The 26,187-nt window shown below is 38.5% G+C and overlaps 1 protein-coding gene across 4 annotated transcripts in view; it reads left to right on the forward strand.

Annotated features, from left to right (window-relative positions):
• Positions 1–26,187, forward strand: part of STAG1 (STAG1 cohesin complex component) — a 445,812-nt gene that overhangs the window by 368,513 nt on the left and 51,112 nt on the right. For all 4 annotated transcript variants that reach the window (XM_060196862.1, XM_060196869.1, XM_060196854.1 and 1 more), the window contains 2 exons: positions 819–906; positions 8,681–8,761. In XM_060196862.1, the coding sequence (XP_060052845.1) occupies positions 819–906; positions 8,681–8,761 (169 nt within the window). The remainder of the gene's footprint in view (positions 1–818; positions 907–8,680; positions 8,762–26,187) is intronic.

Below are 26,187 nucleotides of genomic sequence, written 5' to 3' on the forward strand. Positions count from 1 at the left end.
TCTTTCTTTCTTTTTTTTTTAATTGGGTAAGACAGAAATTGTAAGGGGAGGAGGAGTTAAAGAGATACCTGCAGATCTACTTCACTACTTATGAAGCATCCCTCCTGCAGGTGGGGAGCAAGCACTTAAACCCATGTTCTAATGCATGGTAATGTGTGTACGCAGTGGGTAGTACCCAGTGCTACCACCAGCCCCCTCTTCACTATATATTTATTTATTTAATTATTTATTTAAGAAAGGAGACGTTAACAAAAACCGTAGGATAGGAGGGGTACAACTCCACACAATTCCCACCACCTGATCTCCATATCTCATCCCCTCCCCTGATAACTTTCCCATTCTCTATCCCTCTGGGAGTATGGAGCCAGAGTCATTGTGGTTTGCAGAAGGTGTAAGGTCTGGCTTCTGTAATTGCTTCCCTGCTGAACATGGGCGTTGACTGGTCGGTCCATACTCCCAGTCTGCCTCTCTCTTTCCCTAGTAAGGTGGGTCTCTGGGGAAGCAGAGCTCCAGGACACATTGGTGGGGTTCACTATATTTTAAAGCATAATTGGAAGGAGGATTAGATAGACTATATGGTAGTAATCTTCACTTAAACTTGTAAAGTTTTATTATTACTGATTTCTTTGGATGAATTCCTACTATCCACTTGCATACTCTCTTCTTCTTTCTCCTCCCTTTCTTCTCTCAATCCTATAATAATGATAAATAATAAATAATGATTTTTCTAAAAGAAATTACTTTTTTCTTTCACCCGAGTTCAAGTTTAAATTTTCTACTACTCTACAGTAAAGTTAATGTATTTTTATTTATTTTAGTGCTCATGATCTTACAAAATGGGATCTATTTGGTAATTGCTACAGATTATTGAAGACTGGAATTGAACATGGAGCAATGCCAGAACAGGTAGGATTATATTGATGTTCCCTCTATATCACTTTAGAAAGCTATGCTTTTTTGAGATCACATAGGACTATCAAAATCTTTTCATAAAAAGTTATTGATTCTTGGGAGTCGGGCTGTAGCGCAGCGGGTTAAGCGCTGGTGGCGCAAAGCACAAGGACCGGCATAAGGATCCCGGTTCGAACCCCGGCTCCCCACCTGCAGGGGAGTCGCTTCACAGGTGGTGAAGCAGATCTGCAGGTGTCTATCTTTCTCTCCTCCTTTCTGTCTTCCCCTCCTCTCTCCATTTCTCTCTGTCCTATCCAACAATGACAACAACAATAATAACTACAACAATAAAACAACAAGGGCAACAAAAGGGAATAAATAAATAAAATAAATTTTTTTAAAAAAAAGTTATTGATTCTTTAGCACAGTCACTCATTTGAGAATTGTTACAGTAGTGATTGGGTGTTATTAAGAGGTTGGAGGAATAAAGATATCTTTTACTATAATGTATCTCAAACATTTAATGTTAAAGTAAACATTCATTCTTTATGGAAAATATTAGGCATTAGTAGAGTTTTGTTTCAATGCTTGATTGAGTCAGTATATTGAAAACTCCTGATCCAGACTCTCTTCCTGTTTGTTTTTTGCAGTGATAGGGAATGAATTCATTCTTTAAGCATGTGTGATACCACTAAACTGCTTTCCAGTCCAATTTTTTATTCTATACTTTTGAAAAGGGGTAAGGAAGATGGAGAGGGGTTGATGAAGAGGAAGACTATTGGAGAAGCAGGGGGGAGAGATTGGGAAAGATACCAAACCTTTATTGAATTTCTCCATCATGTTTTCGAATTCACCAGGGCCTCTTGTATGGTAAAGCATGCCCTCTACCTATTAAGCCATCTCCCAACCTGTACTGACTTAGGATTTGTCTTTAAACCACAGTTAAATAAGATTGAGAATTTTTCGAAGATTTCAGAGCTGTTGGGTGTATATATGTAAATTAGAGTGGAAAGGCAGGAATTCAGCAATTTTCCTCTTGTCTACAAGAGAATTAAAATGGAGTTTTGGTGGTGGGAATTGTGTAGAAATGTACCCCTCTTATCCTATGGTCTTGTCAATATTTCCATTTTTTAAAATATTTTTTAAGTATTTTATTTATTTTTGAGAGAGATGCAGAGAGAGAAAGACACAAGAGAGAAACACCAGAGCACTGCTCAGCTCTGGTTTATGATGGTGCAGAGGATTGAACCTGGAACTTTGGAGCCTCAGGCATGAGAGTCTCTTTGCATAACCATTTTGCTATCTACTCGCACCCTTAATAACCTTTTTTTTTTTTAAATAAAATGGAAATACTGATGGTGGCGGGGGTTGGGGGGGTAGATAGCATAATGGTTATGCAAAGAAATTCTCATGCCTGAGGCTTCTAAGTCCCAGGCTCAATCCTCCACACCACCATAAGCCAGAGCTGAGCAGTGCTCTGGTAAAAAATTGAAAATGAATAAATGGTCTCTTAAGAATAGTCAACCATCCAGAGGACCTAGTGGGGGGGTGTATTGTTATATGGAAAACTGGGAAATGCTATGCATGTACAAACTATTGTATTTACTGTCGAATGTAAAACATTAATTCCCCAATAAAAAAATTGAAAAAAATAGTCAACCATCATTAATTAACAATATGTCTTTTGTTGAGTATCTGAGAGATTGTTTTTTGGTATACTGCAGGCACCCATGAAGATCAAATTCCAACACTGTAGTTACAGTTTGTAAATACATTCCCATTTGGTAATATGAAGTGCTTATATGATACTAAAATTTCAACCACACAAGAAAAAAATTACGATGTTTTATTTACATTTATTTTTTTCTTCTCTTTTTAAATTTTTTTTTGCTCCCAGAGTTATCACTGGGACTTACCTGCACTATAAAATCCATTGTTCCTGGAGGCCATTTTTCCTATTTTTGTTGCCCTTGTTGTTGTTGGACAAAACAGATAAATTGAGATAGATGGGGAATACAGAGAAGGGGAGAGACCTGCAGACCTACTTCACTGCTTGTGAAGCGACTCCCCTGCAGGTGGGGAGCTGGGGGACTCAAACCAGGATCCTTACGCTCATCCTTGCACTTTGTGCCATTTAATCTGCTGCGCTATTACCCTTTTTAAAATTTAATTTTATTTATTTATTTTATTTTATTTTTGCCTACAGAGTTATTGTGGGGCTCTTTGCCTGCACTATGAATCCACTGCTCTTGGAGGCCATTTTTCTCATTCTTCTTGCCCTTGTTGTTACTGAAGTTGTTGTTATTGTTGTTCGATATGACAGAGAGAAATCGAGAGAGGAGGCTAACACAGAGGGGGAGAGAAAGACACCTGCAAATCTGTTTTACCACTTGTGAAGCGACACCCCTGCGGGTGTGAGGTCAGGGGCTTGAACCAGGATCCTTGCATTTTGTGCCATGTCAGCTTAACCCACTACACTACTTCCTAGCCCCTTTTTTTTTTTTTATTTATTTACTGGGGGATTAATGTTTTATAGTCAAGAGTAAATACAATAGTTTGTACATGCATAATATTTCCCAGTTTTCCACATAACAGTACAACCCCCTCTAGGTCCTCTGCCATCATGTTCCCAGACCAGAAATCTCACCCACCCACCCCAGAGTCTTCTGCTTTGGTGCAACACAACAGCTCCAGTCCAAGTTCTGCTTAGTATTTTCCCTTCAGATCTTGTTTTTCAACTTCTACCTATGAGTGAGAGCATCCCATATTCATCCTTCTGTTTCTGACTTATCTCACTTAACATGATTTCTTCAAGCTCCATCCAAGATGGGTTGAAAACAGTGAAATCACCATTTTTAATAGCTGAGTAGTTATTCCATTATGTATATATACCACAACTTGCTTGGCCACTCATCTGTTGGTGGGCACGTAGGTTTCTTCCAGGTTTTGTCTATTACTAATTGTGCTGCTATGAACATAGGTATATACAAATCTTTTTGGATGGATATGTTTGGTTCCTTAGGATATATCCCCAGGAGAGGAATTGCAGAGTCACAGGTAGGTCTACTTCTAGCCTTCTGAGAGTTCTCCAGACTGCTCTCCACAGGGGTTGGACCAATTACATTCCCACCAACAGTGTGGGAAGGTTCCTTTGTCCCCACAACCTCTCCAGCATTGTTGTTGCTACTTTTTCTGATGTATGACATTCTCACAGGAGTGAAATTGAATCTTATTGTTGTCTCTATTTGCATTTCTCTGACAAGCAATGACTTGGAGCATTTCTTCATATGTTTGTCAGCCCTGGGTTATGTTTTCTGACCCATCTTCCTAGTCTGTGCCTTTTAATGGGTGAATTCAAGCCATTGACACTTAATGATACTATAGACTTAAGATATTTTAATGGCATTATTCTGAACTTTTAGAGTGTTCTGATATATGGAATGTCAATATTTATGTTGCAGTTGCTTATTGGAGACCTTTCAGAATTTTTTTCAGGGCAGGCTAGGTGATAGTTGATTCCTTCAACTGTTGTTTGTCAGAGGAGGTTTTTATGCCTCCATCTATTCTGAATGACAGGCTAACGGGATATAGTAGTCTTGATTGAAAGCCTTTCTCATTGAGCACTCAATATGTATCTTGCAATTCATTTCTGGCCTTTTAGAGTTTGTGTGGAGAAATCTGCTGCTAATCTTAAGGGTATTCCTCTGTAAGTGACTCTTTGTTTTTCTCTAGCAGTCTTCAGTATCCTTTCATTATCCTTATTCCTTTCCATTCTAAATATGATGTGTCTTGGTGTCTTTAGGTCTGGGTTAATTCCGTTTGGGACTCTCTGGGCCTCTTGAGCCTTTATGTCCTGTACATTGCTTACAGTAGGGAAGTTCTCAACTATTATGTCTTGTAGAGTGCTTTCTTCTCCTTCTCTTTCTTTCTCTGGTAAGCCAATAATTTATATGTTACTTCTTTTGAAGTCATCCCATATGTCTCTGTTGTTGTTTTCAGTATCATTTAAACTCTTTTTAGTTCTGCTACTTCTTTCTTAGTTTTCTCTAATTCATCCTTGATCTTCCTAATTCTGTTTTCTGCCTCACTTATTCTGCTTTCTCCCCTCTGTTGTTTTCTGTAACTCAACTATTTTGTTACCCTGTTCTGATACTATATTGTTCAGCTACTTTTGCTCAGGTATTTCAGCTTCCAGCTCTCTAATTATCTTGAGATTATTGAAATTTAAAAAAGGCTCGGGGTCGGACAGTAGTGCTGCGGGTTAAGCACGCATGGCACAAAGTGAGAGGGCCAGCATAAGGATCCCGATTTGAGCGCCCAGCTCCCCACCTGCAGGGGAGTCGCTTCACAGGTGGTGAAGCGGGTCTGCAGGTGTCTATCTTTCTCTCCCCCTCTCTGTCTCCCCCCCCATTTCTCTCTTTCCTATCCAACAATGAACACCATCAACAACAACAATAACCACAACAAGGCTACAACAACATGGGCAATAAAAGGGGAAAAAAATGGCTTCCAGGAGCAGTGGACGCATGGTGCAGGCACTGAGCCCCAGCAATAACCCTGGAGGCAAAAAAATAAAATAAAAGGTTGGGGGTTGGGGAGTAGCGCAGCAGGTTAAGCACATATGGCGCTAAGCACAAAGGCCTGTGTAAGGATCCTGGTTCAAGCCCCCCAGCTCCCCACCTGCAGGGGGTTTCTTTGCAAGTGGTGAAGCAGGTTCGCAGGTGTCTTTCTCTCCCCCTCTCTGTCTTCCCCTCCGCACTAGGTTTCTCTCTGTTTTATTTAGCAACAACAATAGCTATGACAACAATAACAACAAGGACAATAAAATGGGAAAAATAGCCTCCTGGAGCAGTTAATTCATGGTGCAAGCACCGAGCCCCAGCAATAACCCTGGAGGCAAAATAATAATATATATATATATAAATAAATAAATAAATAAATAAATAAATAAATAAATAAATGGCTTTCTGGGAGCACAGCTGGGCTTGGGTTTAGAACAATCAAGGTTATTACATGGTGGTAATAAAGGAGTTTATTGGCGTGCAGCTTGGCATGGGTTTAAGACACTCAAAGGTTTATTGCAGCAGTAGGGATCAGTATATTTTAATTATAGCAAAATAAGCAATTGTTAGGATCAGTAAGAGAAAGCCAGGCCCATGAGATTAGTTCAACTTAACATTTGTAGGAGCAGCCATGTTGGCGGGGGGGGGGGGGCGAGCATCTCATCAAGCCCAAGGCTGACTGAGGTACTTTCCAGAACCGTGCAACCCAGGGCAAAGAAGTGGGGCTGGACTTCCAGCCGCTTGCAAGTTAAATAACATGGTTTACATAAGTCTGTCAGCCTGGCATCAGCTGTATTCTGAGTCCAAATTCCTATTGCAAGCCAGTGTACGGTATCACAACAGAGATAGTGTTTTCTTTCAGAGTTTCATTTGTTATTTCCCCACTTCTGATGATATCACTTTCAAAAGTTTTCCTCACTCCTGTAACTATTGCATAAATTAATATTTGGATGTTGTCCTTATTCTTATGTGCTTCACCTTTTGGGGCCTTTTATCTGGACTTTTGTCCTAGTTTCTACAATGTTTCTTCTGGTTTTAACCATTGTATTTGGTCTGTTAGGTCCCTCTTTCAGTACTTTTCAGTCCACAAATCATACTTGCCTAGATTGATTTGTTTCTAAGTAAGGTACTTAAAGAGTTCACAGTTACGGAAATTAACAGTTGTTTCAATGGTATCTAAATCCCTGAGGTGAAGTACAGTGACTGTTAGATCTTATGTTATTTACCGTCCCTCAGGCTATAACTAAAAGTAGATTTTTTTTAACTTACTCACTCACTCATGACTAAGAGCTAAAGAAGTTTCTTAGAGGGAGTTGGGCAGTAGTGCAGTGGGTTAAGCACACGTGGCACAAAGCGCAAGGACCGGCGTAAGGATACCAGTTCGAGCCCCCAGCTCCCCACCTGCAGCGGAGTCACTTCACAGGTGGTGAAGCAGGTGTCTTTCTCTCCCCATCTCGTTCTTACCCCCCTCCATTTCTCTCTGTCCTCCTATATAACAACAACAACAATGAAAAACAACAAGGGCAATAAAAGGGAAAAATAAATTAAAATATTTTTTTAAAAAAGAAATTTCTTAGAGGAGGATATGAGGGAAGGGAGATACCCCATCATCCCAATATGTAATTCAAACAGAGCACTACTTTTAATCTACATCATATTGGTATTTATTATAAATTGACTATCTATTCTCCTCTACTGGTGGGAAGGAGGTAATGGTTTACAGTTTTGTTGACACATAGCTTCACCTCCCAATAATGGAACAAAATGTTGACAAGTTGATTTTGTGTGTGTCATTTATCCTAATCACATCACAAATATCATTTCCTTTCCTTCTGTTTCATTATATAGTAGTTTTGAATAAACTTTGGAACACAGAATCATACTGGTGTTCCATACATTAATTTTCCATAGATTGCTGTATACCTGCTGGTAACAAAATACAGAATTGGATATGAAACTTTAGTTTTCTGTTAAGCCAGACATTAAATAAATTTACAAAATGGAAAGCAGTAACATTCTTCCCATTAAACCTTTTTCATAGTAGAAGAGTTAGTTCTGGGGGCTGGGCAGTGGTGCTAGTTGAGCACACATATTACAATGCACAAAAACCCAGGTTCAAACCCCCAGTCTCCACCTGCAGGGTGAAACCTTTGCGAGTGGTGAAACCGTGTTGCAGGTGTCTCTCTGTCTCTCTGTCTCTCCCTCTCGGTCTCCCCCTTGCCTCTTGATTTTTTAGTGTCTCTATCCAATAAATAAATATAAATAATTTTAAAATTGTAAAAAAAAAAAAAAAAAAGGGAGGAAGGGAGGGAGAAGGAAAGAGAGAAAGAAAAGTTAGTTCCTTTACTAATGTGAGTTAAGGCTCCTTGGGGTCCCTAGTAACTTTTTAAGAGTATAAAGAAGGAATAAAAACTACACTTGAAAAAGACATATGGATGCAGTGCATAAGAATGTTCAGTAGGGGGGGTCGGGCGGTGGCGCAGTGGTTAAGCGCATGTGGCGCAAAGCGCAGGAACCGGCCTAAGGATCCCGGTTCGAGCCCCCGGCTCCCCACCTGCAGGGGAGTCGCTTCACAGGCGGTGAAGCAGGTCTGCAGGTGTCTATCTTTCTCTCTCCTTCTCTGTCTTCCCCTCCTCTCTCCATTTCTCTCTGTCCTATCCAACAACGAATTGCGTCAACAAGGGCAATAATAATAACCACAACAAGGGCAACAAAAGAGGGGAAAAAAATGGCCTCCAAGAGCAGTGAATTCATGGTGCAGGCACCGAGCCCAGAAATAACCCTGGATGAGGAAAAAAAAAAAAGAATGTTCAGTAGGGTAATTATTCATAATGGCCTAAAAGTAGGAGCATTGCAAAAACTTATCAACAATGGAATAAATAAAGATAGAGCAATCTAGGTGTTATAGAGGACTAAGAATTAAGCACAACTACATGCAACATTTCTAAATCTTAAGCATAAATAGTAAGTGAGCCAGATTCAAACTTATTTTTATTGCAACATTCCACTGACATTTTGTTTAAACCATCCTATAAATTTATATTTGTCAAGATGCATTCTATATTCTTTAGAGTGTGAAATTGGCTTATTTTTCTTTAAACATTTTGTAAATTGTAAGTTCATGAATATTGAAACTTGAAACCTTATTACAAGATAAAATTTACTGTTCTCTTAATTGTAGGTGTAAATTGTCTTCTTTTTCTTAATTTTTTTTTTTTTTAATACAGATAGTCGTACAGGCACTGCAGTGTTCCCATTACTCCATTCTCTGGCAGCTGGTGAAAATTACTGATGGTTCTCCTTCCAAAGTAAGTAAAAATTTCATTATATAGAAGGATTATTACTAGATAACTTTATTAGATAACTTTAAAGATTATGACAAGATAACTTTACTAACTCATCACCTATTTCCTATCAGTTATATAGTAAATTGTCATTATAAATGAAAATAGAATGTGTTAATAATTCTTCTCTTGTACTCTAAAATTGTATATACTCAGAAATTTGTAATGAAGTAACCTTTCTTGATGAAAATTTTTTGTTTTTACTTCATTGTGTTGTGTTCATTTCTGATGAGTGTTTTTCTGCCTTTGCAAAGTAACTGGGGTTCTTGTTTTTAACTAACCCTGATAGTATATTAGTTGGCTTCTTGGGTTGTTTTTGCTTTTGCTTTCTATTAATAGTTTCAGTCTTAAAAAGCAAATAGCAAAATCGACTTTGTTACTAATAAAGACTACTTAAAACTTTCACTTATTATGTTTATTCCTAGATATTTTATTGTTTTGTTGCTATCGTTAAAGGTATTGATTTCTGGATTTCTTCTTCTGCTACCTTAGTGTTTAGTTTACATAGAGGAGTGCCACAGACTTTTGTGTGTTAACTTTATAGCCTGACACCTTACTATATTGCTTGGTAATTTCCAAGAAGTTTTGTTCAATATTTTAGCATCTGTGTTCATCAGAGATATTGGTCTGTAGTTTTCTTTTTTTGTTGTATCCCTGTCTACTTTTGGTATCATGGTGATGTTGGCTTCATAGAAGCTAGAAGGGAGTATTCCTGTGTTCTCAATCTTTTGGAAGAGTTTTAAGAGTAGAGGAATTAACTCTTCCTTAAAGATTTTGTAGAATTTATTCGTAAACTCATCTGGTTCAGGACGTTTACTGTTGGGAAGGTTTTTGATAACTGTTTCAGTAAGTTTGTAGTTATTTAGGAACTCATCATTTCTTCCAGGTTCTCTAGCTTGGTGGCATATAGTTGTTCATAGAAACCTCACATGATATGTTGAATTTCTGTGGTGTCTGTTGTGCTATCTCCTCTTTCATTTACAATCTGATTTATTTGGGTCTTCTCCCTTTTTTGTTTTGTGAATCTAGCTGAAAGTTTATTGATTATGTTCACTCTTTCGAAGAACCAACATTTAGCTTCATTAATCTTTTGTTTTGTTTTGTTTTTTATTTATTTTTTTATTTATAAAAAGGAAACATTGACTAAACCATAGGATAAGAGGGGTACAACTTCACACAGTTCCCACCATCAGAACTCTGTATCCCATCCCATCCCCTGATAGCTTTCCTATTCTTTAGCCTTCTGTGCGTATAGACCCAAGGTCATTGTGGGATGCAGAAGGTGGAAGGTGTGGCTTCTGTAATTGCTTCCCCACTGAACATGGGCGTTGACAGGTTGATCCATACTCCCAGCCTATCTTTCTCTTTCCCTAGTGAGGAAGGGCTCTGGGGAAGCTGAGCTCCAGGACACATTAGTGGGGTTATCTGTCCACGGAAGTCTGGTCGGCATCATGTTAGCAGCATCTGGAACCTGGTAGTTGAAAATAGAGTTAACTTACAAAGCCAAACAAATTGTTGACCAGTCATGGAACTAAGGGCTGGAATAGTGCAGATGAGGAGTTGGGGGGAACCCTCCATCTTGTAGATAGCTAGTAGGCATATTTTAGTTATATTCCAAAAAGGATCTGTGGCTATACTAGCTTTTTTTTTCCCCTGAGCCTGAAATCTGATATGCAGATGGATCCAAGTTATTGTCTGGGGAGATGATGTCATGGCTGGAAAAAGGATCAAAACGCTGGATCAGGGAAGAGAGTAGCTTCCAAATATTGGAAAGGTGTATAAATATTGTTGACTGTAAACCCCATCAATTTGATGTAATCTGGGGCCCATATTCAGCTTAGGAGCCTATGTGACCTCTGCCTCTGTAGATCTGAGCTCACATTCTGTGGTCATGAGTAGGAATGTTCTAAGCTGCCCCAGTATCAGGACCTATCTTCCTCAGGTGTAGCATAGAGTATGTTGTTCAGCCTCCCTTCAGAGGATGGAACATTCTCTACTGTTGTTGATCCAAGTTGAGGGCAAGGTCCTGTGGGGGCCCACAAAGGGGTCTATTGTGTTGTTCCTGATAGAGATAACTGGTAACAATGGAAAGAGGGATTTATTTGAGGTCTAGGCCCATCATGTCTGTTTAGGAATCTCAGGACTCCCCAATTAGGGACCCAGCTGATAGGGTGGCCTGATAGTGACTAAAGAGTCATTGTTAAAGTATGCCAGTCTCTTGCCCTTATTCAGCTTTTGCAGTCCTTGCTTTGATGAGGTTAACTTAGGAGTGAGTGAGAGAACTGTAATAGGAAGTAGGTGAGGAGGGTATCTAAGTCTAAGTAGACACTATTTCAATATGAACTTTATACTGGCTCACTACAGACTACTGTGTATTTTTGCTTTCAGGTATATATTTTGCCCTAATTTATGGATACATGTGAACATAAGCTCTATCTTATGGGACCTGGTCTATATCTAGATTTTGGGATTTTGTTAGGAAGTGAACCTCCTGGAATAGAATTAGAGAATACTATAAAAGGAAAGGTCTCCCCTGAGTAATGAGGGTGAAGGGTTGACATTCCATGCCTGATGTCTCTGGACACAGTCTGAAGTGAAGCATGCTGAGGTGGTACTCCTTGCGTTGATTAGGTTGGGATCAGCGGATGCAATATCATTTGGTATGAATTGAGAGAAGCATACTGGAAAGTGTGCCCCACCCTAGAGGTTCCAGGACTGTGGGAAATACAGGCTCTAAGGAGGAAGCGGGAGGATCCTGCTGTCTTAGTGTTTAAGAAGACAATAGATAGTTATTACTATAATCACATTATTTGCCGATTGGGTTAACTTTGAAAAATCCCTTTGTTATGATTTGCTGTATCATACACAACGTCACCATAATTCATGTCCTTTGACATTATTTGCATATAGCTGTGCTGTCGATTGCTTCTGTTCTCCCTGGTCTAAGCTTTAAGAGTCAATGTATCAAAGACTAAGTCTATGTATTAAAAAGACTGTCTGTGATTTAAAAAGTTTGAGACATTCAATCAATTTTCCCCTCTTATATTAATTAAATAGTGATTTATATGACTACAAATTGATAGGAGTGTACATAAATACCATTTCCACCACCAAAAGACTGTGTCCCATTTCCCCCTACCCTTATCTTTAAATTATCTTTATTTATTTGTTGGATAGAAACCATCAGAAATAGAGAGGGAGGAGATAGGGAGAGAGACACACCTGCAGGACTGCTTCACCACTCATAAAGCTTTCCCCCTGCAGGTGGAGACGGGGGGCTCTAACCTAGGTCCTTATGCATTGTAATATGTGCACTCAACCAGCTGCACCACCACCCAGCCCCGCTTTGTTGATGTTTTGTATGATTTTCTTATTTTCAGTGTTATTTATTTCTGCCCTAACTTTAGTTATTTCAGTCCTTCTGGTTTCTTTAGGGTTCCTTTGTTCTTCTTCTAGGTCTTTAAGGTGTGCAGTCAGGTTGTTTATTTGAGCTACACTGGCAATGTTGTTTTTTGTAGCCAATTCTAGTGTTCTTTATGCCCCTCCAAATAGCTACAGAATATTTAGCTATATTAATACTTAATTTACTCCCCCCCCTTTTTTTTATTGAAGTAACATTGCACTGCAGTTAATTTCTATCTTTAACTTTGTATGCATTTATATCATACATGAAATTCTCTTTACATAGGGGGCCAGGTGGTGGTAAACTGGGCTAAGCACACATAGCACAAAGTATAAGTACCCACAAAGTGCAAGGATCGTGGTTGTTGCCACTGGCTCCTCACTTTCAGGGGGTCATTTCACAAGCAGTGAAGCAGTCTGTAGATGTCTCTTGTTTCTCTCCCTCACTCCCCCTCCCACCTCAGTTTCTCTCTGTCCTATCCAGAAAATCGGGAAAAAGGCCACAGGAGCAATGGATTTGTAGTGCAAGCACCAAGCCCCAGTGATGGTCTTTTTTTCTCTAAATCTTTTTTTTGGGAGTTAATAGTTTACAGTACAGTTGATGTTTTTCCTTCCTGTCACTATTTCTTTTTTTTTTAAGATTTTATTTATTTATTCATGAGAAAGATAGGAGAGAGAGAAAGAACCAGACATCACTCTGGTACATGTGCTGCCAGGGATCAAACTCAGGACCTCATGATTGAGAGTTCAATGCTTTAGTCACTGCGCCACCTCCTGGGCCATCCTGTCACTATTTCTTAAGTTGCACCTGTAAGTGAGATCATCTGGTATTTGTTCTCCATTCTTTGTCTTATCTCACTTAACTTGATTTCTTCAAGTTCTATCAGAGATGATACAGTGGAGATGAAGTGCCATTTCTTTTATTATTATCTTTATTTATTGGATAGAGACAGCCAAAAATTGAGAGGGTAGGGAAGTTAGAGAGGGAGAGGGAAAGGGAGACACTTGCAGACCTACTTCACTGCTTGTGAAGCTTTCCCCCTGCAGGTGGAGACTGGGGGCTTGAACCTGGGTCCTTGAGCACTGTAACATCTGTGCTCAACCAGGTGCGCCACTACCCGGTCCCAACTTGCTATTTTTAACAGCTGAATAGTATTCCTTTGTATATTTATGCCACAACTTTCTTAACAACTCATCAGTCGTTGGGCATCTGGATTGCTTCCAACTTTAAATTACTGCAGATTGTGCTGCTGTGAATATATATGTGCAGAGATGTCTTAAATTGCTGGATCATAGAGTAGATCCATTTCAAGTGTTCTGAGAGATCTCCAGACTGCTCTCTACAGGGGTTGAACCAATTTATATTCCCACCAGCAGTGTAGAAGGCTTCCTTTTTTCCTCCATATCCTCTAAAACTTGTTGCTTCTGTCCTTTTTAATGTGTGACATTTTCACAGGTGTAAAGTCATATCTCATCTTCATTTGCATAAAACAGTGACTTTGAACATTTTTCTTTTTTTTTAATTTTCATTATCTTTATGACAGCTAGAAATTGATAGGGAAGGACATGGTAAGAGAGTGAGAGAGACACCAGCAACACTGCTTCACCATTTGCAAAGCTTTCCCCCTGCAGGAGGGTACCAGGGGCCTCGAATCCAGGTCCTTGCACATTGTAACATGTGTGATCAACCAGGTGTGTCACTACCCAACCCCAAACATTTATTCTTATGACTGTTGGGTCTCTGAATTTCTTCTTTGGTGAGGATTCTGTCCATGTCCTCTCCCCACTGGAGTTTTTATTTTGTTTTCTAAGTTTAATGAGTTATTTACATTTTAGTAATTAGTCTTTTATTTGAAATATATCATAAGATGAACTTTTGCCAGTATGTAGGTTATATTGGTGATCATTCCCTTTGCTGTGCAGAAGTTTTTCTGTTTCATCTAATATCACTGGTTTACTTTGAGTTTTCCTTGCTGTTGGACTGGAATCTTTGAAGACATTTCTGAAGCCAGTGTATTCTTCTATGTATCTGGTGGTTTCTGGTCTAATTATTTCTTCTTTCTTTGGAGATTTTTATAGTTTCTTTTTAATCCAAGTATATTTGTAAATAATTGTTTATCATTTGTGTCTATAGTTTGAAAGTGGTTCTATTATTATTATTATTAGAGAGAGACAGAGGGAAGGGAGAGAGAGACCTGCAGCACTACTTTACCACTCCTGAAGCCCCCTCCCCCCCCGGATATGGGATCTAGGGGTTTGAACCTAGGTCCTTGCACATATATGCAGCTTAGTGTGCCACCACCCAGCCCTTTTGAAAGTAGTTCTACCAGTGATGATCTTTTTTTAAAAAAGATTTTCTTATTGAGAGCAATAGAATACAAGAACGCAAGCATTGCTCTGGCCTATATGGTGCAGGAAACCAAACACTGACATGCCAGAGGACCCTGGTTTAAATTTCTAGTCCCTACCTGCGTGAGGAAGCTTCATGAGCAATAAAGCAATACTGTAGGACTCTTTCCCCCCCTATCCCCCCCATTGCTGTCAAAAGAAAAAGAAAAATTGGTATCCACCAGGAGTAGTGCATTTGTAATGCAGGCACTGAGCCCCAGCAATAATACTGGTGGCAATAATAAAAATAAAAATAATTCCACACGGTAAGAAATCAACTTTCTAACTGTAATATCAGCAACATCATTATTTTGTTCAAATAACCTTGAGGCCATTCACTTACATAATTTTAAAGCAGATAACCTATTCAAAGCATTTTATAAATTGTACTTTAGTGATATTAATAGCAGCAAAAATATTATCTGTGTCTCAGGTTGCTTTTTCAAGTTCCAGAATTCTGCAATCTATAATAATATTAATAATCACTATATTGGAGATGTATGATTATACAACAGTTTAACAATGGTTACATCTGAGGGGGATTGAGTAACAAGCTTATGGAGAGAAATTTACTTTTCACTTCATATTTTTTCATGTGACTTGAAAGTGGTCTGTGTTGCTAATACTTAACAGTATAATTTTCACAAAAATCAGTATTTACAAACTGCTATTAAAATACTTCTTGGTTCTCCTCCCAGTCTAGGACTTTAGTTCATCTTATATTATAGATTTGTTGAGCTTGCACGAATTCCAGAAGAATGCTTGGTGTGTTCTGTATCTTGTTTGTTGTAGCAACATTAGACTTATAAGGAAATTTGGAATGTTTTCAGTGATAAGACTTGTAAGGTGACCTTGTGTTACTATTTTGTTAATGTTTTGTGGTTTATAATTTTTTTATGTAAATCTTCATAATAGTTTTGAAAGTGGTTGTTACAATCCTGTTTTGTTACAAAGAACCTGAAACTTAAGACTTGCTAACGTCAAAGATTTACAGCATATGTCTTTGAAATCTCAATCTAGTGTTCTTTCTGTTAACATTCCTTAAATTCTTGCAATATTAAACTTTAATTATATTTATTTTTATTAATTTAGTTTTTATTTATAAAAGGAAACAGTGACAAAACCTTAGGATAAGAGGGGTACAACTCCACACAATTCCCACCACCAGAACTCCGTATCCCATCCCCTCCCCTGATAGCTTTCCTATTCTTCAACCCTCTGGGAGTATGGATCCAAGTTCACTGTGGGATGCAGAAGGTGGAAGGTCTGGCTTCTGTAATTGAGTTTTCTTGTGGATTTTGGTGTTTTTTTGGATAGACATTTAAATTTAATTGTCTTCTCAGTTAACAGAAACAGTATATGTTAATTAATTGGCCTCAAAAAGTAGGGCAACTTTTTTCATCATTTTGCATACACAAAGCTCATTCAAAGGAAAAATTGCTGTGATTATAAATGTCAGTTGATAATATCAAAAGGTTTAAGTTAAAGAGTAAGGAAGATTGTACATACTGTAAGTCTTAATGCATATTTTCAAGTCACTCTATAGAGAGTATCTCTTTAAAGTTAATTTTTTTCATTATCATGAATATTTTCATAAGTGATAGTTATATCTGAAGTTCAAATTCTAGTTATTTCACTTAACACTGAACAATTTTATAAAAAATGTAATATGTGACAAGGATAAGTCAAGAACAGAATTAGATCTTTATTTTAAATGAAGTTCACTGGGTTTCACCAATGGGTATTTCCTCTGTTCCCCTAATTTCCAGAGTTGAAGCTCTTTGGCAGTCTCTCCAAGTAATGCTCAGTATACTTTGCTCTAGTGCCCCCTAGTGCTGGTCCTGTAGAAACAGCCTTCACTTCTCTGTAGCAGAAAGTATGTTTCTTCCTTCAGCAATTTCTGGACATACAAAGACATTTGAAGAACCAGGTATATAAGAGCTAGGGCTAAAGCATCTAGAATTTATCTTTATTTTCTCCCTCTCTCTCTCTCTCTCTCTCTCTCTCTCTCTCTCCCCTCTCTCTCTCTCCTCTCTCCTCTCTCCTCTCTTCTCTCTCCACTCTCTCTTCCCTCCCTTAGAGGAGGAACTATGCCATTCTAGCCCTCTCAAATTTGTAGTTCTCTCTACCTTATCCTATCTGCTCCTATTTTAGACAATAGCAGGAGGGCCTGGTGTAAACATTCCTCTCTTCTAGACCTTGACCCTATTCTTAACCCTCTATGTTAAAGAAAGTCAACATTCCCTCAAATTATTACTGACCTGTGTGGCTACAGATTTGTTCCTCTGCTACCTTCTTGACTGCATGTTTCCTTTTGTAAATTCTAACTTTTAGTCCTATTAATATTTTTCCTTTCCTTTTATTTTTTAATAATATCTATTTTCTTTCTTTATTTTTACCAGAGCACTGCTTAGCTTTGGCTTATGGTGTTACAGGGGATCAAACCTAGGGTCTCTGATGCTCAGGCGTAAAAATCCTTTGCATAACCATTATGTTGTCTCCCCATCATTAAATATTCTATTTAATATTACATCTTACTTTAAATGCTTGATTGACTAGTCTAGGAAATTTAAGGAAGAAAGATAAGAGGTCATCCTTTCTTGTTCTTCTTTTTGTAGTGCCTTACCTTGAAATGAACCTAGGGCTCTGTGTATATGTGATACTATCAAGCAACTGCCCTGTACCAATTTTTTAATTATATATACTTGGGGATGGTGTTGGGGTACTCCATGGTACTCCACATGATGCTGGTGACCAAATGCAGAATCTCACACACTGTAAGACATGTACTCTACCCTCTGAGATATCTCTAAGCCTCAAAGATCTTTAATAACAATTTCTTATTTAACTATCATAAGTCTTTAAATTTAAATCTGAATTACAGAAGTAGTTGGTTCTTTACCAAATCCCCAACCTCATTCTTCTGATTCCAGGGCCTTATGTATGTGTAATAGCTCTGCTTCTGGGGCCAGCTTTTAATTTTTTATTCATTTTATTCTACATAGAGAGGGAGATACCACAGCACTACTTCAGCATCTGTGGAGCTTCCCTGGTGAAATGGTTCCTCCTGTGTGGTGCTTCTCTGTCTCTCTCTCTCTTTAAATTTATTTGTTGGAGTCGGGCGGTAGCGCAACAGGTTAAGCGCATGTGGCACTAAGTGCACAACAAACCAGCATAAGGATCCAAGTTCGAGCCCTCACTACCCACCTGCAGGGGAGTCACTTCACAGGCGGTGAAGCTAGTCTGCAGGTGTCTGTCTTTCTCTCCCCCTCTCTGTCTTCTCCATCTCTCTCCATTTCTCTGTCTTATCTAACAACGACGACATCAATATCAACAACAATAATAACTACAACAACAATAAAAAAGGTAAACAAAAGGGAAAAATTTTTTTTAAATTTATTTGTTGGCTAGAGACAGCCAAAAATTGAGAGGCAGGGAGATAGAGAAGGAGAGAGACAACTGTAGCACTGCTTTACCCACCCTGCAGGTGGGGACTGAGGCTCAAACCTGAGTCCTTGTGCACTATAACATATGCACTCAACCAGATGCACCACCACCTGGCCTCTCTCTGACTCCCCCTTCCCTCTCGATTTTTGGCTGTCTCTATCCAGCAGATAAATAAAGATAATGATAATAAAAAAAGATCTTAAATTGATATTTTTTGCTTTGGTTTTGGCTTGGGAGGGCTAATGATTTATAGCACAGTTGGCACATAAGTATGATTACTAAATTTTTGAAAACTATGTTTTCAAATTTTGGGGTCTTTGACCTGATCAGGGTCTTTACCTAACTTGTTTCTTCTGTTATGTTTCTTCCATTCTTAAAAAAAAAAAAATGTATATGTCAGATAACATTGAGCTAATTTTATGTACTTACTATTTTGTCATTTCTTTGGTTTTATTATCTTAATGGTGTTCCATAACTGTGGCTAAAAGAACAGCCTGGGTCCTGAAGTTAGTGCAGCCTAGAATGTTCCTAGTTATGACCACAGACTGCGAGCTCAGACCTACAGGGATATAGAGGTTACACAGACTCCTGCAACGAATATGGGCCCCAGATCAAATTGATGGGGTTTATAGTTAACAATATTTATATACATTTCCCACATTTGGGAGCTACTCTCTTCCCTGATCCAGCTTTCTAGCCCTTTATGCAACTCTGACACCATCTCCCCAGACAATACCTTTGGTCTACCTGCATGTTAGCTGTCAGGCTCAAGCAAAAACTAGTAAAATCATGGGCCCCTTGGAATATAGACCCCAAATCTCACCAGCTGTATTCTTGTCTTTAGGCTCCTGATTATATAAGCAATTTGTTCCGCCTTGTATCATAATGCCTTTTCAGACAAGTTGCAGATGCTACCATGACTCCAACCTGAATTCCCTGGGCAGAGGACCTCACCAGTGGGTCCTGGAGCCCTATATCTCCAGAGCCCTGCCTCACTAGGGAAAGATCTTGTCCTGTGGTCTTGACAGTATTTCCATTTTACAAATAAATTTCAAAAAACCAACTCAGTGTGGTCTTCCTCTGTATACAGATTTGTGATACAAAGTGGAAAGTGGCCACCCAGATTTTTTATTAGTGATTTAATAATGATTGAAAAGATTGTGGGATAAGAGGGGTACAATTCCACATAATTCCCACCACCAGAACTCTGTATCCAGTCCCCTCCCTTGATAGCTTTCCTATTCTTTATCCCTCTGGGAGTATGAACCCAGGATCATTATGGGGTGTAGAAGGTCGAATGTCTGGCTTCTGTAATTGCTTCCCCGCTGAACATGGGCGTTGACAGGTCAATCCATACTCCCAACTTGTCTCTCTCTTTCCCTAGTGGGGGAGGGTTCTGGAGAGGTGGGATTCCAGGATACATTGGTGAGGTCATCTGCCCCGGGAGGTCAGGTTGGCGTTATAGTGGTGTCTGCAACTTGGTGGTTGAAAAGCACTAAGATATAAAGCAGAACAAATTGTTTTAATAATCAGGAACCTAAAGGCAAGAATATAAGCAGATGAGATTTGGGATCTTCATGCTGGAAGAAGCTAGGAAGTCTAGTTTGGGTATTTTCCAATGGGCCTATGACTTTAGTAATTTTTCCCTGAGCCTGATAGCTAACATGTAATTTTTAATCTGTGTATGACTGTATGTGTAGGAATTAAACTCTCCTATCTTTTTTTTTTTTTTTTTTGCCTCCAGGGTTATCACTGGGGCTCTGTGCTTGCACCACAAATCCACTGCTCCTGGAGGCTGTTTTTTTTCCCTTTTATTGCCCTTGTTGTTTTATCATTGTTGTGGTTTTTATTATTGTTGCTGTTGATGTCATAGATGGATAGGACAGAGAGAAGTGGAGAGGGGAAGACAGGGGGAGAGAAAGACAGACACCTGCAGACCTGCTTCACTGCTTGTGAAGTGACTCCCCTGTAGGTGGGGAACCAGGGGCTCAAACAGAGATCCTTACTCCAGTCCTTGCACTTTGCGCCAAATGCGCTTAACCCACTATGCTACCACCACTATCTTTCTTTATTGGCTGTAACCTCCAAATCAGTTATCTAAATTTAAACTCTTTTTTTTCTGCAGAGAAGTGAAACAGTTGTAAAGTAGCACTACATGTGAATGCTTTGTTTTTCACCTCCTCCCCCCCACCCCTTCATAAATAAATAAATATTTTTCTCTTTTTTCTTCTTGGCAAGATGTTAGGATAAATCAAGTTTAAGTCTATATGTGTGTCTTTCTAATATAGCTTTATGATAAATATAACATCTTACCTAGACCATAGTTACTTGGAATTCTCCATTTTTGATATTTTGCTGACCAAAATATATAGAAACACCATAATTTCTTGAAAGATACTTTTTTAAATCTTTGTCAGTAGATCACTGATGCACTGAAACGTTTTTAATCTTTTTACATTTGGGCATGATAATTCTCATTAGCTCTTCTAAGTCTTGATTTCACTAATTCTACTGGGAAGCAAAAGGAAAGTCTAGCCAGTCCAGGCAGCTAGAAAATATAACCAAGTTATTATAATGTGCATCTCAGCATAGTCTGATCACCTGACCCATTTAATTTTTTTTTTTTTTTTGCCTCCAGGGTTATTGCTGGGGCTCAATGCCTCCACTATGAATCCACTGCTCCTGGAGGCTATTTTTTCCCTTTTGTTGCTCTTGTTGTTGCTATTATTGTTGTTGTTATTGCTGTCATTGTTGGATAGGACAGAGAAATCAAAAGAGGAGAGGGAGAAAGACACTTGCAGACCTGCTTCACAGCTTGTGAAGCGACTCCCCCATCCCACCACCCCCCACCCCCACCGTTACAGGTGAAAAGCCAAGGGCTCCAAAGGGATCTTTATGTCGGTGCTTAAGATTTTCATCATGTGTGCTTAACGCACTGTGCTACCCCACCTCCTTTAATTTTCTCTCCATGATTACTACAAAAGGTGAACAGGTTACTCTTCTACTTAGCCTTTGTTTTTCACTCTTACATTTCTAATACTCTATATAGAAAGGAGATTAATTTAAGAAAGATTCTATTGTGTTCAAAATTATTCTGAAAATTGCAGTCTGACTAATGAGCATACCTTGTGTTTTGTTTTATTGACACCAGGGTTATTTCTGGGGTTCAAACCTTGAGCATGGTGGTGTGTGTGCACTTAACTGGGTGTGTCTCTGCCCATCTGCAATCAGCATACCTTGTTTGGGGATTACTCTTTCAGTGCTTATTGAATTGACTATTTTGTCTATATACAAATATATTTAAATAATTTAAATTTCACATTTAAAATTTTTACTAGTTATTAATAGGTTTTATTTATGAATTTCAAATTTCTTACCTCCATAATTCTGTATTTTTCTTCACCATAATAATTTTCTCTTATTTTAGAAAGAATCATTATATCAAAATCGTTACAAGTGCAGACTCTGGCAACAAGTGGCTTTGGTTAGTTCACTCCTTCACTTTGCAAGCCATGCTTAGTATTCTGCCTTTAACATCTCTCTTCATATTTCTTATGTGAAGTGATCATGGTAATAATATAAAGATTAGTTGAGTTCTTATACGAAAAACTTAAGTTAGTACCTGGCATACAGTAAGGGCCAGTAAATGTTAACTTTAATTTTTCTGCATTCTAACTCAGAAGAAAATGAAATACTACACATATCAAATGCTCCTATTTATTTAAGTATATTTAAATATTTTTCAAGTGCCTTATGTAAGAGAAGGCGTTCCAGATACTCCAGAATGTATAGAATGCGATCACCTTTCTCAAATTTGTAAACAGCCAATGAGTTCTATTTTAAAGGAATTTAAAGAAACTGCTGCTTTTTAGCATGTTAGATTCTTTTATTTGCCCTGGTTAAAATAATTTTGTCGACTTTATTTTTTCTTTTGAATATGAATTATTGTTTTATTTCAGTGACTTTAAGAACAAAACCTAATTGTTATTTAAATTGGCAAATCCTGAGTTTTGTGCTGTTAAAAATTTGGCCTAACACAGAAGGAAAAACACAAAGCAGATCTTGGACTGGGTTTGGTGTATTGAACCAAAGTAAAAGACTCTGGGGTTGGGGAGGGTGGGAGTGGGTGGGTTCAGGTCCTGGAACCTGATGGCAGAGGTAGGGGGGTTAGGTTGTTATGTGGAAAACTAAGAAATGTACAAACTACTGTATTTTACTGTTGACTATAAACCATTAGTAGTCCCAGAAGGAAGGAAGGAAGGAAGGAAGGAAGGAAGGAAAGAAAGAAAGAAAGAAAGAAAGAAAGAAAGAAAGAAAGAAAGAAAGAAAGAAAGAAAGAAAAAAGAGAAAAGAAAAGAAGAAAGAATTTGGTCTTATACCGGTTAATTTTCTAAAGGTATAACCACATGTCCCAGTAGTGGGTATTTCCCTTAGCTTGAACTAATATGGTCTTGGGAATCATAATTCTAACTTTTTTTGTTGTCACCAGAATTTCAGCACTGCAAGCCAGTTTATTTCTGACAGAAAAAGAGAAACGGGGGAAAGGGAAAAACACCATAGTATCAAAGCTTCCTCCTGCGGTGTAGAGGCTGGTCTCAAACCTAGATTGGCAAAGTGGTGCACCATCCAAGTGAACTATCTTGATAGCCACTGACCTTTTTAAACCATGCCAGGAAATGAACCTAGGGACTTCTGTATGCATGCCATCCCACCCCATTTTTTTTTATTCCTCATTATTTGGAGAGAGAGAATGATAGGGGCAGGAAGGTTCAAAAGCACAAACCCACCATCCCTAAGGTCCCCTTGCAGGTTATACCAAGGATTGAGTCCAGAGCCTCATGAATGCTGATCCATGAATTCTACCCACTGATCCACCTCACAGGCCCAATTCCACATAAAATTTAGTAAGATGCCAACATAATGAATCAGGAGATTCTGGGGTGACTGAACAATGTGTTCTGAAATCCACAGGATGCTAATGTCTGTTATCAACTGGTCAAAGGGTTTACTATGTAAGATTTGGATAACTGTTAAGTATACAGTATTTGTCCTTAGTTTCCTAAATTTTTATTAATCTTTATTTTAATTTCTTTATTGAGGGATTAATGGCTTACAGTCAGCAGTAAAATACAATAGTTTGTACATGCATTACATTTCCACATAACAATACAACCCCCACTAGGTCCTCTGCTATCATGTTGCAGGACCTGAACCCTTCCACCCCCACCCCAGAGTCTTTTACTTTGGTGCAATATAGCAACTCCAGCCCAAGTTCTGCTTAGTGTCTTCCCTTCTGATCTTTTTTATTCAACTTCTGCATATCAGTGAGATCATCCCATTAATTTTTTTTTCAATGAAATCTAATTTATCAAATCTAAGTTTACTTTCTTGGGTATTCAAAAAATATTTAAGAAGCTTCTAAATCTAGACTAGACTTGACTGCTAAAAAGGACCTTTCACTTCTATTCCTTAATACTTCCATTCCCAGTTTCTTTTTAAAATATAGTTACTGATTAATTTTTAGAAGATTAGTTATGATGTTATATTTAAAACTCTTCAGATGACTGACAAGTAGTTGTTTTTTTTTTTTTTACTCTTTTTTAAATTTTATTTATAAAAAGCAAACACTGACAGAAGCATAGGATAAGAGGGGTACAACTCCACACAATTCCCATTGGTAGCTCCCTCCCTTGATAGCTTTCCTGCCCCGACCAGCAGGGCGGTGAACAGGGGCTAGGAACCTAAAAGACCTGGAATGACAGTGACATGAGACACGAAAGAACGACAGCAAGACAAGTTTCTGATCAAGCTGCAAAATTTTATTGTGTTCACAGGCATTATAAGGCTTTGGGGAAGGAGAGGGAATGCTGGAGGGGGAGGAGGGGGACCAAACTTCAAAGCTGAATGTTCCTTGCAACAAACAGTGGCCGAAACAGTTTATTACCACAACTGTGTGTTGCCTCACTTGATTACTGATAAATGGTTTACCTGAGGGGAAATGGCCTGCCCAGGGGGGAAATAAAACTTGTCTCGAGGGCTTCCATTGTTTCAAAGCTTATCATCTGTCAAGCAGAGAAATGGCTCCTGGCATATCCTCCCTTTGTTATAATTTAACTTGAGGCAGGAAATTGGGGGTGAGGAGCAGAGACCCTAACAGCAGGTTTGGTGGGCATAACCAGAGGGGAGAAGTATTGACCCAATTCCTCCCGCGGGGTGAATGTAAAACCAATCTTCCCGCATCTTATAAGGCTCTAGGTGTCTTTTTGGGGAGGGGAGGCAAAGCCACAGTTTCTAGGGAAACAATTTTTGTTGCTGACACCAACCTCCATGCAAATCAGGTTTGCTTCACGGGGGACTCAGAGGCGGACGATAGGATCCTCCCCCTGCAGTGCTTTGCCTTGCACCCCTTACTGGTGTCCTTGCCCTGCCAAGGTTGGATGTCTCAATGCATAATTCTGAGTTTTATGCCATCCGAAAAGGGGGTCTGTCATCCTCAGGTTCAGCCAGGCCTCTATCAGCCAAATCAAGTCTGTGATAATGTATTTGCAAAGGTTTTGATGCCAAGGAGTCAATCTGCCGTTTTATAAAATCAGTAATCTTATTAAAAATAAAGGGTCTTAAGGTAATCATTAACAAAAGACTAATAAAGGTCCCATAAGGGGCTCTGTAGTGACTCAAGACTATTTGTGGTGGAGTCTATAACCTGTTGTAATTTGTCAGAAAATTCATGGTAGGAATATATAGAGTGTCCTAGCATGCCACCAGCAAGTCTAAGGGAAGCAGTCAGTGGATGTGATGTCCAGGGGAAGAAACATTGCACGTCTGGTCTGGTCAGCGCCAACTGATGAAATTTTTCTTCTTCATAGAGGGTCAGCTGTGGAACAAGCAAAACTAGGAGCCAAGGACCAGGTAGAGAAGAATTGACATGAAAATATAGGATGGTGTTGTACCAAAACACAGAGGAGGTACATACACATTAGGTGAGGTTCCTTGAACATGAGGAATATTTTGAGAAAAGTGAGTAGTCAATAAACATGCAAAGATGAAGTCAGCAGTGGTAGGTCAGCAGAAAGAGAAGACTTGGAGAGGCTGGTGAGATTAGCTGGACTATATACTGCCATGGCATCCTTTGTGGTAAGGACTTGCCAACAGGGACTCTGTGGATTTTGCAAGAGCAATAATGTCATCCATCATAATAAAAGGAAAACAAACATGGACATCCAGTGTTGAAAAAGAGAAAAAGGAAATATGTCTCTAACTGGAAAAGTGGGTGGCTTTGTCAATGAGATATAATAAATGGACAATTAGAATTTTTGTAAATATTAAGAAGGATTAGTATGTTACTTCATTGACACTTTAGCCAACTGAATACTGGGGAGTGCATTCCCCTTCTTTTTTTATTAATTAAGCTTAAGGGTTTTAGTTTTTCTTGTTTGAGCTGTAGCCCACATAAATTTGGAAAAAATATCAACTGAGAAAAAAAGTTTTTGTTTACTAAACATGGGCAGGTGAATTACATCAATCTGTCAGAGAGCATTGGCTTTTATCAATGGAGATTAATCTTAAAAGTCTGAATAACAGGATCTTAAATAATGCAGGAGCCAGTAAAGTGCTCTCACTATGGCAGGTCAAGCGTTACAATTTTAAGAGGCTTGTAAAAAAATGAGAAAAATTTTAGGATATGAGTGAGTGACTTTAGGAGTCATCACACACCCATAAATAAAAAATTAAAAATGTTTAGTTTTAAATCTTACCATATGAGCAGTCAGTTCTTCATGTGCAGATGTACCTATAATTATTTACTTAGGGAGAGAACTTGTACCAAGTTAATTGATGATCTACTGGTTAGAATTGGCTTGAGGTTTTTTCTATGATTTTAGAAGGCTCTTTATTAGAATATACCAATATGTTATAGAAAGTCAATACCTAATGTGTTGACATGATAAAATGTTTACCATTTTTTAGCATTATTTTAAACTGATTAGACAGTTTAAGTACACTATTATACCTTTAGTTTACTAAGATCTTTACTAATCACAAGGCTATCATGAGTAAACATAGATATAAAACTCTTAATAGATTTTGTTCCTTAGAACTCTAATATGGCAACTTAAAAGGCTAAAATAAAACCTCATAGCTTAAATATTCAAAAT

This window comes from Erinaceus europaeus, chromosome 1 (genome assembly GCF_950295315.1).
Source record: "Erinaceus europaeus chromosome 1, mEriEur2.1, whole genome shotgun sequence".
Lineage (NCBI taxonomy): Eukaryota > Metazoa > Chordata > Mammalia > Eulipotyphla > Erinaceidae > Erinaceus > Erinaceus europaeus.